The sequence below is a fragment of the Carcharhinus amblyrhynchos genome, chromosome 8, assembly GCF_965287045.1.
Source record: "Carcharhinus amblyrhynchos chromosome 8, sCarAmb.v2.hapA, whole genome shotgun sequence".
NCBI lineage: Eukaryota > Metazoa > Chordata > Chondrichthyes > Carcharhiniformes > Carcharhinidae > Carcharhinus > Carcharhinus amblyrhynchos.
This window is the reverse complement of record NC_137331.1, coordinates 119,160,352-119,173,819: the sequence shown is the minus strand read 5'-3', so window position 1 is coordinate 119,173,819 and position 13,468 is coordinate 119,160,352. Positions and strand designations below refer to the sequence as shown.

Here is a 13,468-nt window from a genome sequence, read left to right as displayed (position 1 = left end):
TCTACCTTGCAGAGACTAACCTGCCTCCTTTGTTTGGTTTGAAATCTAATCCTGTAGCTACATTTTGAAAAAAAAACAGCAGGAGTTGGATTTGGAAAGCGAAGTTGATATTTAAATGTGAACATTAGAGAGAAAGGCAGTGGTTATAAGAACATAAGAAATAGGAGCAGGAGTAGGCCATCTAGCCCTTCGAGCCTGCCCTGCCATTCAATAAGATCACGACTGATCTGAAATGGATCCATTTGCCCGCTCTCCCGCTTTCTCCCCGTAACCCTTAATTCCCCTGTCTATCAGAAACCTATCTACCCATGATTTAAATATATTTAGCGAGGTAGCCTCCACCACTTCAATGGGCAGAGAATTCCAGAGATTCACCACCCTTTGAGTGAAGAAGTTCCTCCTCAACTCTGATCTAAACTGCCCCCTCCCCACTTATCTTGAGGCTGTGTCCTCTAGTCCTGTTGTCCTTTCTAAGCGGGAAGAATCTCTCTACCTCTACCCTATCCATCCCCTTCATTATCTTATACGTCTCTATAAGATCCCCCCTCATCCTTCTAAACTCCAATGAGTACAGACCCAGTCTATTTAGTCTGTCTTCATAGTTCAACCCCCTCAATCCGGTATCAGCCTAGTAAACCTCCTCTGCACTCCCTCCAAGGCCAATATATCCTTGTGCAAGTGCGACGACCAAAACTGCACACAGTACTCCAGCTGCGGCCTCATCAGTACCCTGTACAGTTGCAGCAAGACCTCCCTACTTTTGTATTCTATCCCCCTCACTATAAAGGCCAACATTCCATTCGCCTTCTTGATCACCTGCAGACTGGGTTTTTGCGACTCGTGCACAAGGACCCCCACATCCCTCTGCACCATAGCATGCTGCAGCTTTTCGCCTTTTAAATAATAATCCCTCCTACTATTATTTCTGCCAAAGTGGATAACCTTACACTTGCTAACATTATACTCCATCTGCCAGGTCCTCGGCTACTTGCTCAGCCTATCCAGATCTCTCTGCAGGCTTTCCACACCCTCCACGCAATTTGCTTTTCCACTCATCTTCGTGTCATCAGCAAACTTGGTCACCCTACACTCAGCCCCCTCTTCCAGATCATCTATATAAATGGTAAATAGTTGAGGCCCCAGCACCGATCCCTGCGGCACTCCACAAGTCACCAACTGCCGACCAGAATAGCACCCATTGATACCAACTCTCTGCTTCCTATTAGACAGCCAATCCTCTATCCACGCTAACACCTTACCCCCAACTCCGTGCACCCTAACCTTCTGTAGCAACCTTTTGTGAGGCACCTTATCAAACGCCTTATGGAAATCTAAAAACACCACATCCATTGGTTCCCCTCTGTCTACCGCACTAGTCACATACTCATAGAAATCCAATAAATTCGTTAAATACGACTTCTCCTTAATGAATCCATGCTGCGTCTGCTCGATCAAACCATTCTTTTCTAGGTGCCTCGCTATTTCTTCTTTGATGACGGATTCTAGCATTTTTCCAACTACAGACGTTAAACTAACCGGCCTATAATTCCCTGCCTTTTGTCTACTACCTTTTTTAAACAGTGGTGTAAATAAGCATGATTTACTGAGGTCAATAAGCATGATTTACTGAGTCCATTATCAACAGAACCTGCACTGTCAGAGTGGACACCAAGGTTAAGGTATGGGTAGGACACAATCAAGACCACTCACTTATGGTGACTCATGTAGTCAGAATAGAATTTGACTTAGTGTGATTCTCAAAATATTTCTACTTTTTTAAGGGTCAGATTGTGCAATTCTGTCCTCCTTTATGACCTGTCTGTAGGTTGGAATCTCTGCCCTCCCCACACCTCCACTGATATGAAAAAAGAAAATGCTGGAAAAGCTCAACAAGTCTGGCAGAGAGAGAGAAGCAGAGTTAACGTTTTGAATCTGTATGACTCTTCTTAATCTCGATTGACTTTGCTCCAATTGGAGATACGGTGTTATGACCAGTCCCCAGGAAAGGTGCCCCTTAAAGTTTTAAAGTTTATTTATTCGTGTTACAAGTTTGCTTACATTAACACTGCAATGAAGTTATGGTGAAAATTCCCTAGTTGCCACACTCCAGTGCTTGTTCGGGTACGCGGAGGGAGAATTTAGCATGGTCAGTGCCCCTAACTAGAATGTCTTTCGGACTGCACGAGGAAACCGGAGCACCCTGAGCAGCATGCAGACATGGGGAGAACGTGCTGACTCCGCACAGTTACCCAAGTCGATAATCGAACCCGGGTACTTGACATCATGAGGCAGCAGTGCAAACCACAATGCAAATTTGTTATTCTGGATGAGATCCCTCAACTGGTTAACTTCTGGCTGAGGTACCACCAAATTGTATGTCTCTGGATGAGGAGGGATGAATTAGCTCCCCTTTATCACTTCATCCTCTTGGTTAGTCGCAAAAAAGATAAATGTGGGAAAAAATTCTTTCCCTTTATGCATACGTTTCCCCAATCCCAATATTCAGATTTTAAAGGAGCAAATTTAACCAATTTGAGTTAAAGAGTGAGTTTATTGACTACTAAACACAAGAAAATGATAAATCACGTGAATAAGCATTCATACAGACAAGAATTTTGTCCAAAACAAGTAAAAAAAAGTATACAAGTCAGTTATTGTCTGTGTGGAGCAGATGATGGAATGTTGCAGCTGTTGCGATTCATGATTCCAGCAAGAGGAACCAGATGAAAGTCAGAAATTGGACTTCAGCAGGTGAATATTTGGTTTTGAGATGCAAATTTTCTGTGGGTTTTGCTGAGAAGCTGCCCTGTTTCCTTTCCAGCTGTAGCTTTGCCTACTTGGCTTGCCTCAGCAATCAGAGAGAGAGAGAGAGATACCTGCAAAAAAAACATTTGTTGCTGGCTGGCTTTTTGCTTCTGGGTCACACATGTTGATACCCCTGAAACTAGTCCACACTGATCAGGCTTTACAGCTGGCTTTTATCCCAGTCTTTGTGTATTCCCGGAAGCCAAAAGGCGTGGTTTATAGGATATCATTCCTGGTGAAATGATAATCATCCTCCATTACCTCCACAGGAGATGGCAGTTAGTTTTCGTATGGCATCTTGTGGTAGGTATCCTTGTCTGGAAACAGGGTGGGGTTCCATTGTCCCTCAACTAACTCTTAGTATCAACCACCAAAAAGTCAGCCCGTGACTGCTCATTTGTTCACTTTTGAAAACCGAGTCTTATTTAAAGTCTTACATTTTCATATGTAATTCAGTGTTTTTCCTCCATCATTATGACAATGCATTTCTACTCTTTTCTAAGCACAGAAGTTATGTTTGATTGAATTCAGTGAGGAACGCCAAATTACTAATCAGCAGAAGGGTTTCAAGGATGTTAAATAGAATGCTACCAAAAATAATTAAGTCTGGTACTATAATGAATTCAACTATTGGCTCTTTGAGTTTTCTAAGTATCTCAGAACGGTTGTGTGCTGTTCGTATGAACTCACTGACCTATTGGATGTTCACAGAAGAAGAAGCTGTCTTTCCACAGTGTCCTGAAACATCTTGAGCTGCTTCACTGATCACCTTCCCCTCCACTCCCTCTAAATAAGGTCAGAAGTGACGATATTAGCTGATGATTGCAGTATTCTGTACATTCTCAAATTCTCATCCTGAAACAGTCCTTGCTCACGTGCAGGAAGACATGGACAACATTCCGGCCTGGATTCGTAAGTGGCAAGTAACATTTGTGCCACATTTGTGTCAGGCAAAGAACATCTACAACAAAACTCCATTTTTCATTGGGTTTCGAAAGGCTACCATCACTGAATCCCCTAAGAGTAATAGGCACTAACATTGACCAGAAACTGAAAAGAGCTAGCTGTGTAAATACTGTGGCTACAAAACCAGTCCAGGGCTGGGAAATTTGTGGAGAGTATCTCACCTCTTCTTTCCTCCAAAGCTTGCCTACCATCTTATCATCATCAATCCCTCAAAACGAGGTGCATGCCTGCCAGGCTTCATGATTTGTGTTTTTTCAGGTGATTCGATAGGCCAATCCCACGGGTCTTTGAGCAGAGAGGACAAGAGTTGTCCTGAGGAATTTGATTTGATTTGGTTTATTATTCTCACATGTATTAGTAGAAAAGTATTGTTTCTTGTGCGCTATATAGACAAAGCATACCGTTCGTAAGGAATGAAAGGAGAGAGTGCAGAATGTAGTGTTACAGTCATAGCTAGGGTTTAGAGAAAGATCAATTTAGTGCGAGGGAGGTGGGGTGAGAAATAAACAAAGAAATATCTGATGCATGTAAAAATGGTACAGTAATTAGCATGGGGGATTTTAATCTACATATCAATTGGTCAAACCGGGTTGGTCAAGGCAGCCTTGAGGAGGAGTTCATAGAATGTATCCGTGATAGCTTCCTTGAATAGTATGTAATGGAACCGACAAGGGAGCAAGCTATCCTAGATATGGACCTTTGTAATGATATGGCTATAATTAATGATCTTGCAGTTAGGGATCCTCTTGGAAGAAGCGATCACAGTGTGGTTGAATTTAAAATACAGATGGAGCGTGAGAAGGTAAAATCCAATATCAGTGTCTTGTACTTAAACAAGGGAGGCTATAAAGGGTTGAGAGAAGAGTTGGCTAAGGTAGACTGGGAGCAAAAGCTTTATGGTGGGACAATTGAAGAACAGTGAAGGATCTTCAAAGTGATCTTTCATGGTGCTCAGCAAAAGTATGTACCAGTGATGAGGAAAAACTGTAGAAAAAGAAATAATCTGCCATGGATATCTAAGGAAATAAAGGAGGGTATCAAATTGAAGGAAAATGCGTACAAAGCGACAAAGGTTAGTGGGAACCTAGAGGATTGGGAAATCTTTAAAGATCAGCAGAAAGCCACGAAAAAAGCTGTAAAGAAAGGTAAGATGGATTATGAGAGTAAATTAGCTCAGAATATAAAAACAGAAAGCAAAAGTTTCCACAAATATATAAAACGAATAAGAGTGACAAAAGTAAACATTGGTCCTTTAGAGAACGAGAAGGGGATGTAATAACTGGAAATGAGAGAATGGCTGAGGCATTGAACAGGTATTTTGTGTCAGTCTTCACAATGGAAGACACAAATAACATGTCAAAAAATTGATGGCAGGAAGGCTATGGCAGGTGAGAACCTAGAAACTATCATTATCATGAAAGAGGTAGTGTTGGGCAAGTTGATGGGGCTAAAGATAGACAATTCTCCTGGTCCTGATGGAATACATCAGGGTACTGAAAGCGATGGCGGGAGAAATAGCAAATTCAGTAGTGGTAATTTACCAAAATTCACTGGACTCTGGGGTGGTTCCCGCGGATTGGAAAACAGCAAATGATATATACCGCAAGGATTCTAGTTGAGTGACACTGGCATTTCAGTAGGTTGCTGAGAAATCCATGGTGTGTGTCTTGATCACATTTGCTATTTATTGTACAGTGTGTGGTGAGTTTGACCAGTTTGCCTGTTAATTCACATGTACCTTGTATTAACCCTGAAGTTAACAGTGTCAGATAGATACTGTAAATTGTTTTCTCCTCTTGGCCTTGCATCGTAAAGTTAATTTTTGTCTTCCTGAAACCTGTGGAATCTTGTGTCTTTATTCTCTGAGCAAGTGCCTTGAATCTCAAACCTTGTCTACTTCAAACAAAAAGTAATTGGTTCCCTAACTGGATTGCACCAAAACCATGGGAAGCTGGTCAAGGACCATCGCAGGCCCCTCGAACCTGCTACACTATTCAAAAAAATCATAGCTGATCATCCACCCCAACTCCACTTTCTCACCCTTTCCCCACACCCTGCCACTCCCTTGATTCTCCGAAAGCCTGTTAATCTCAATCTTCAATATACTCCATTGCCTGAATACCATAGCCCTCAGGGATACATCATTTCAAAGGTCGGTAGTGATGTAACCCTTCTGTATCTGCTGATTCAGAAATCATTCTCCAGTGATGATTGTGATTAATTACTCATCTTTGATTGCATTGATCTTGGGTTTGGTAGGTAAAGGATAAGAAAGTGATTGGTTGAGATTCCAGAATGTAACTTGTTTTGGATAAGGTGATGGAGAACTGCTGGAACTGTTGTAATCAGTAAACAAAGAACAAAGAAAATTACAGCACAGGAACAGACCCTTTGGCCCTCCCCAGGCCTGCACGACCATGCTGCCCGATTGAACTAAAACCCTCTACCTTTTCGGGGACCGTATCCCTCTATTCCCATCCTATTCATGCACATCTGATGGATGTGCGAGTGTGTACACATGCACGTGTACACGTGCACCAGTGTTTTTTTTCTTGCGCTTAGTAAAATGCAGCTGAAAGCAGTACTTTTTGATGACACGTATTCTTCTTTTCTAGCTGGAGGTTCAGTCATGTTGTGTATTCTTTCCAAATGAGAGCCTCGCCTCGCCAAGCACGATCGTGGCGGGTGACATCCCGGGGACGGTGAGGAATTGGTATCATACCGAAGCGAGTATGCCGGGGACTTTGGTCGTCTGCTTACCTCAGATAAAAGTGATCAGTGCAGGACACAAATACATGGAACCACTGCAGGAGATTCCTTTTGTCATTTCAAGGCCTATTCTAGAAGAAGGTATGTTCCATCTGGTGTTTTGGCTCCTGTTCTCCTGGTCAGTTTCTTTTCTCCCCTTAGTACTGAATTTACAAAGTTTTGGGGATTGTACTACTTTAATGTTAATGCACAATTTCTTTCATTGATTCCAGTTACTGAAGACATCGATTTAACTTTTGTCATTATCTTTACATAAAAACATAGACATAGAAACATAGAAGATAGGTGCAGGAGAAGGCCATTTGGCCCTTCAAGCCTGCTCTGCCATTCATCATGATCATGGCTGACCATCCAACTCGATAGCCTAATCCTGCGTTCTTCCCATAATCTTTGATCCCATTCACCCCAAGTGCTATATCCAGCCGCCTCTTGAATACATTCAATTACCGTTGATTTTAAAAGCATTTGATAAAGTGGATGTTGCAACAATGATTCTATTTGAAACGAAATGAAAAACTAGCCTTTATGTAAGGTAAACACTCTTAAACCCAAGGAGAATTCCAGGAGAATCTTCTTTGCCTTAAGAGTGATTAGAATTTGGAACTTGCTACCACGTGGAATGCCTCAATATTATTGAGGCAAATAATATTAGTATATTTAAGGCGAAGCTAGATAAATGAGGGAGTCATGCCTTGATAAGGTCAGATGCAATAGACGGTGAAGCGGTTTGTATGAGGCATGAACATCACCATAGACACGTTCGAGTACGTGACAGTAAATTTTATGCCCTCGAAAGTTTACAGATGGATAATTTTGTCTTTACCCTATTGTTAATTTTAATTAGCAAAACAGAAGACAGAGGACCAGAATTAGGCCACTTGGCCCATCAAATCTGCCCCGCCATTCAATCATGGCTGATATTTTTCTCACCCCCATTCTCCTGCCTTTCCCCCTTAACCCCTCTGATCCCCTTATTAATCAAGAAGCTATCTATCTCTGTCTTAAAGACACTTAATGACCTGGCCTCCACAAGCTTCTGTGTCAAAGAGTTCCACAGATTCACCACTCTCCGGCTGAAGAAATACCTCCTCATCCCTGTTTTAAAGGATTGTCCTGTTTAGCCTGAGGTTGTGCCCTCTGGTTCTAGTTTTTCCTGCTAGTGGAAACATCCTGTCCACATCCACTCTCTCCAGGCCTTGCAGTATCATGTAAATTTCAATAAGATTGTCCCTTATCGTGCTAAACTCCAACGAGTACAGACCCAGAGTCATAGAACATAGAACACTACAGCACAAACAGGCCCTTCAGCCCACGAGTTGCGCCGATCACATCAACACCTACCAATCCATAGACCTATCTATAACCCCCAATCCCATTAAATCCCACATACTCATCCAGAAGTCTTTTAAAAGACCCCAGCGAGTTCGCCTCCACCACCACTGACGGCAGCCGATTCATAAGAACATAAGAACATAAGAAATAGGAGCAGGAGTAGGCCATCTAGCCCTTCGAGCCTGCCCCGCCATTCAATAAGATCATGGCTGATCTGTCGTGGCTCAGTTCCACTTTCCCGCTCTCTCCCCATAACCCTTAATCCCTTCTCTTATCAAAAACCCATCAACCCGCTTCTTAAAATGTGATTCCATTCACTCACCACCCTCTGAGTGAAAAACTTACCCCTAACATCACTTCTGTACTTGCCTCCCCACACCTTAAATCTGTGTCCTCTCTTAGCGACCATTTCAACCCGGGGAAATAGCCTCTGAGAATCCACCCTATCTATTCCTCTCAACATTTTATAAACTTCTATCAGGTCGCCTCTCAACCTTCGTCTCTCCAGGGAAAAGAGTCCCAGCTCCCTCAACCTAACTTCATAAGGCATGCCTCCCAGTCCAGGCAACATCCTTGTAAATCTCCTCTGTACCCTTTCAATAGCTTCTACGTCCTTCCTGTAGTGAGGTGACCAGAACTGCGCACAGTACTCCAACTGAGGCCTGACAAGGGTCTTATAAAGTTGCAGCATTACCTCCCGACTCCTAAACTCAATCCCTCGATTAATGAAGGCCAGTACACCATACGCCTTCTTGACCACCTCCTCCACCTGCGAGGCCGATTTAAGAGTCCTGTGGACCCGGACCCCAAGATCCTTCTGCTCTTCAACACTACTAAGACTCTTGCCCTTGATAGTGTACTCGTTCATCCCGTTGGTTCTGCCAAAATGGACGACTACACATTTATCCGCGTTGAAGTCCATCTGCCACTTCTCCGCCCAGTCCTGCATCCTATTTATGTCCTGCTGCAACTTTTGACATCCTTCCAGACCATCCACAACACCACCGACCTTCGTGTCATCGGCGAACTTACTAACCCATCCCTCCACTTTCTCATCTAGGTCATTTATGAAAATGACAAACAGCAAGGGTCCTAGAACAGATCCCTGGGGCACTCCACTGGTGACTGACCTCCATGCAGAAAAAGACCCATCCACAACCACTCTCTGCCTTCTGCAGGCAAGCCAGTTCTGGATCCACAGGGCCAAAGCCCCTTGGATCCCATGCCCTCTCACCTTCCCAAGAAGTCTTGCATGGGGGACCTTATCAAACGCCTTGCTGAAGTCCATGTACACTACGTCCACGGCACTTCCTTCGTCAATGTGTTCAGTCACATTTTCGAAGAACTCAACTAGGCTCGTAAGGCACGACCTGCCCTTGACAAAACCAAGCTGACTATTTCTGATCATGTCAAACCTCTCCAAATGCTCGTAAATCTTGTCCCTCAGAAGCCTCTCCATCAGCTTACCAACCACTGAGGTCAGACTCACCGGTCGGTAATTTCCCGGGCTATCTCTGTTCCCTTTCTTGAAAATAGGAACCACATCCGCAATCCTCCAATCTTCCGGAACCTCTCCCGTCTCCATTGACGACGCAAAGATCATCGCCAGGGGCTCTGCAATCACTTCCCTCACCTCCCACAGTATCCTGGGGTACATCCCATCTGGTCCTGGCGACTTATCTATCTTGATAGAATTCAAAAGTTCTAACACATCCTCCTCCTTAATATCCACATACTCAATCTTTTCCATCTGCTGCAAATCCGTAGCAAAATCTCCCAGATCAGTTTCCACTGTGAATACTGAGGCAAAGTACTCATTAAGCACCTCTGCCATTTCGTCTGGTTCCACACAGACCTTTCCACCTTCACCTTTTATAGGTCCTATCCCTTCTCTTCTCATCCTTTTACTTTTCACATATTTATACAAGGCCTTGGGATTCTCCTTAATCTTACCCGCCAAGGTCTTCTCATGACCCCTTCTGGCTCTCCTAATTTCCCTTTTAAGCTCCTTTCTACAATCCTTATACTCCTCAAGATCCTTAACATCTCCTAGCTCCCTGAACCTTTTGTACACCTTCCTTTTCCTCCTGACTAGGTTCACCACAGCCTTCGTGCACCACGGTTCCCGTAACCTACCAAAACCCCCTTTCCTCAGCCTCAGCCATTCCTCATATGACAAACTCTTCATTCCAGGGATCATTCTTGTGTACCTCCCCTGGACCCCTTCCAAGGCTAGCACATCCTTCCTTAGATATGGGGCCCAAAACTGTTCACAGTCCTCCAAATGGGGTCTGACCAGAGTCTTTTACAGTCTCAGAAGTACATCACTGCTCTTGTATTCTAGCCCTCTTGACATGAATGCTAAGATTCCATTTGCCTTTTAACTGCTGACTGAATCTGCATGTTAATCTTAAGAGAATCTTGAACAATGACGCCCAAGTCCTTTTGTGTTTCTGATTTCCTAAGCATTTTCCCATTTAGAAAATAATCTGAGCTTCTGTTCCTCCTTCCAAAGTGCATAACCTCACACTTTTCCACATTGTATTCCATCTGCCACTTTTTTGCCCACTCTCCTAACCTGTCCAAGTCCTTCTGCAGCCCCTCTGCTTCCTCAATGCTAATTGTCCCTCTACATATCTTTGTATCATCAGCAAACTTAGCAACAGTGCTTTCAGTTCCTTCTTCCAAATCGTGACGTGAACCAATTTCATTTTACCAGGTTAGCTATGTGTGAAATCCAGCTGCAATCACTGAACTGTACAGCAATAATACCTGAAAAAGTAAGATGATCAACAGTGGTTCCATGGTCATCATTAGATGGTTCAGATTTTTCTACTAGATTCAAATTGCATCATCTGCCTTGGTGATATTTGAACCTGGGTCCCCTTTGGTCTCCGGATTACTAGTCCAGCGACAGTACCATTATGCCACTGCCTCCCCAGTTGTAATGACAAGAATCATATCTTTACAATGCCCCACAACCTCTGCAATCAGAAAGGGAAGCAGTGAATTTTACAGGGTTGTAATTCATTCCTGAAGATTTTAATTTTAATTTTGGATTTCCGCTTACCTATCTGTTTCTTTCCCCCAGTGCCTTAATTCAATCTTTCCTTCTCTTTCCGTTCCAATTTAACTCTAATTCACCCTATTTCCTTTTCCATTGTCTCTGATTCTTTCTATGTCTTTAATCATCTGTGGCTAAGGAAATCGACTGTTGTTTCCACTGTACACAGACCCCTCATCTCCCCATCCTCAACTTGCATTTCTTATAATTTGCAAGGCAAAATACTTTCAATCTGAAGGGTGAGGAAGATAATTTGAATGATGGGCCACAGTGCAAGGCACTCAGCTACAGTGAAACCTTGCATCAATATATTTCAGTTAAGGCAAAATGCACGTTGTTAATATGACCAATTTCAAGTCTAGCATCAAATGTTTGAGAACTTGCAGGTAAGTGATATGATTGCCAAAATTGAATTTGCAGTTCATATCTGAGCTATCCATTTATAACTGAGGAGAAGCAGATGTTTTACCATTTGGCATAGGTTTTGTTCAATGGAATGTGCTTGAAGATGATTGTAAGCGAGCTATGTTATTGTAGTGATCTATTTGTACAATTGACGAACAGTTTACATTTTTGCACACTGATAAATGGTGCTTTGTTCACTGTATTTTCTTCTCAAATGGTTTGCTTCACTTGAAGACTTTCGCTGTCAACCTTGCACACTGTCCAAATGTTGGCTTCGCGGTGCTAACTGATGGCAAACCTCTAGGTGGAGGAATGTCTTAACAAAATAAATAACATTTTTTGTAGATGGGAATCCGGATCAGAAATAGCACATTAATCACCTCTAGAAAGTCGATTCCAATAATGATCCAAGCTACCTTTGCTCTGACTGCACTATTGCCAGGAGTGTCTGTTTTCATATTACATAAAGTAAAAGTTCAGCTGCAGTGAGTCACGGCTTATAACATCATTTCAGGGTCTGATGAGTTTCATGAACCATTCAGATTCTGTTTTTGTGGTTAATGACATCATTAAGGTCCCGTGATTGTTTTGTTCATTAGAATAAGTTGGTTGTTTCTCCGTAACATCGACCATGGAGATAAAATTTTTAAAAAATGCATGTTTCTCTATCACTTTGACATTCTGCTTGCCACCCATGTTTTAATTGTTTATGTTGCCGTTACTCTGTTTCTGTCTTCTTTTCCTGCCTGTGCTCATTCTTTTGGTCTTCATGTATCATTTCTCAATGTCTCTCTGCATCATTTGTGATGACGTAGAAATGCCAGCGTTGGACTGGGGTGGGCACAGTAAGAAGTCTTACAACACCAGGTTAAAGTCCATCAGGACTTTGTGATGTGACAAAAACCTTTTCAAACAGTGAATGGTTTGGGTCTGGAATGCACTGCCAGGTAGTGTGGTGTGGGCAGGTTCAATTGAGACATTCAAGAGGATGTATGATGATTATGTGAATAGAAACAATGTGCAGGGCTACAGCTTATTTGGAGAGCTGGTGCAGACATGATGGGCTTCTGTGCCATAGCAATTCTGTGACTTTTGCATTCTTTCTCTTTCTTTCTTTATCAAATGTTTTGGAGTTGCTCCCTTTGGGTGTAGACTTGAGGTATTCTGAGTAGCAAGAAAGCAGCAAGAGGATAGAAGGAGCAATAGCTTTGGGGAAGCTTGGTGTGGATAGACTCTGATAACTGAGTTCACTTACTGAAGCACCTCAGGAGATGTTGCAAACATAGCCGAGTTCTTGTCTCCTTGACTTTTTTTCTCGTTTGATTGGCCTGACAAAACAATGTAACTGAAGGTGATGTATTCACAGCCAAGTGCACCTAATTTGAAAATGGTGCAGCCCATGCCCGACGCGGTGGCACTAATTTCATCTGGGTGGACAGGCATTTAAAATCAGCCAGGTTAAACACCCATCGATTATCTGATTGTCTTCAAATTTTACCTGCTTCCCTCTGCTGGTGACAAAGCTGCAACCCTGAAGCTGGCGAGATCTTGACAAATTGGGCCAGTGGGCTGATGAATGGCAGATAGAGTTTAATTTAGATAAATGTGAGGTGATGCATTTTGGTCGATCGAACCAGGGCAGGACTTAGTCAGTTAATGGTAGGGCGTTGGGGAGAGTTACAGAGCAAAGGGATCTAGGAGTACGTGTTCATAGCTCCTTGAAAGTGGAGTCATAGGTGGACAGAGTGGCGAAGAAGGCATTCGGCATGCTTGGTTTCATTGGTCAGAACACTGAATACAGGAGTTGGGGTGTCTTGTTCAAGTAACTAGCTTAATGATAAAAACTGGGTGGCATGGACAGTACATGCCGTACTGACTGTACTGACTATACGGACAGACCCCCTCCCCGGCAGGTTGCCCGCCAACAGGACAGGCAAGCCATGCAGAATGTCATAGACATCAGTGGGAAAGGAAGGTCACTCTAGGTTTGTGACTGTATTCAGGATATCACATCCATTACCACGTAAATAAATAAAGAACTACATTCATACAGGCCTTAGAGTGTTTACATTACCTCTGGATCACTATTCCTAATATAGGGAATGCAGTGGTCAACTTGGCACACAC

The 13,468-nt window shown here is 43.0% G+C and overlaps 1 protein-coding gene across 9 annotated transcripts in view; it reads left to right on the top strand.

Moving 5' to 3' along the window:
• Positions 1-13,468, top strand: part of vps13b (vacuolar protein sorting 13 homolog B) — a 942,410-nt gene that overhangs the window by 560,680 nt on the left and 368,262 nt on the right. For all 9 annotated transcript variants that reach the window (XM_080194714.1, XM_080194711.1, XM_080194717.1 and 6 more), the window contains exon 23: positions 6,387-6,621. In XM_080194714.1, coding sequence (XP_080050840.1) covers positions 6,387-6,621 — 235 coding nt within the window. The remainder of the gene's footprint in view (positions 1-6,386; positions 6,622-13,468) is intronic.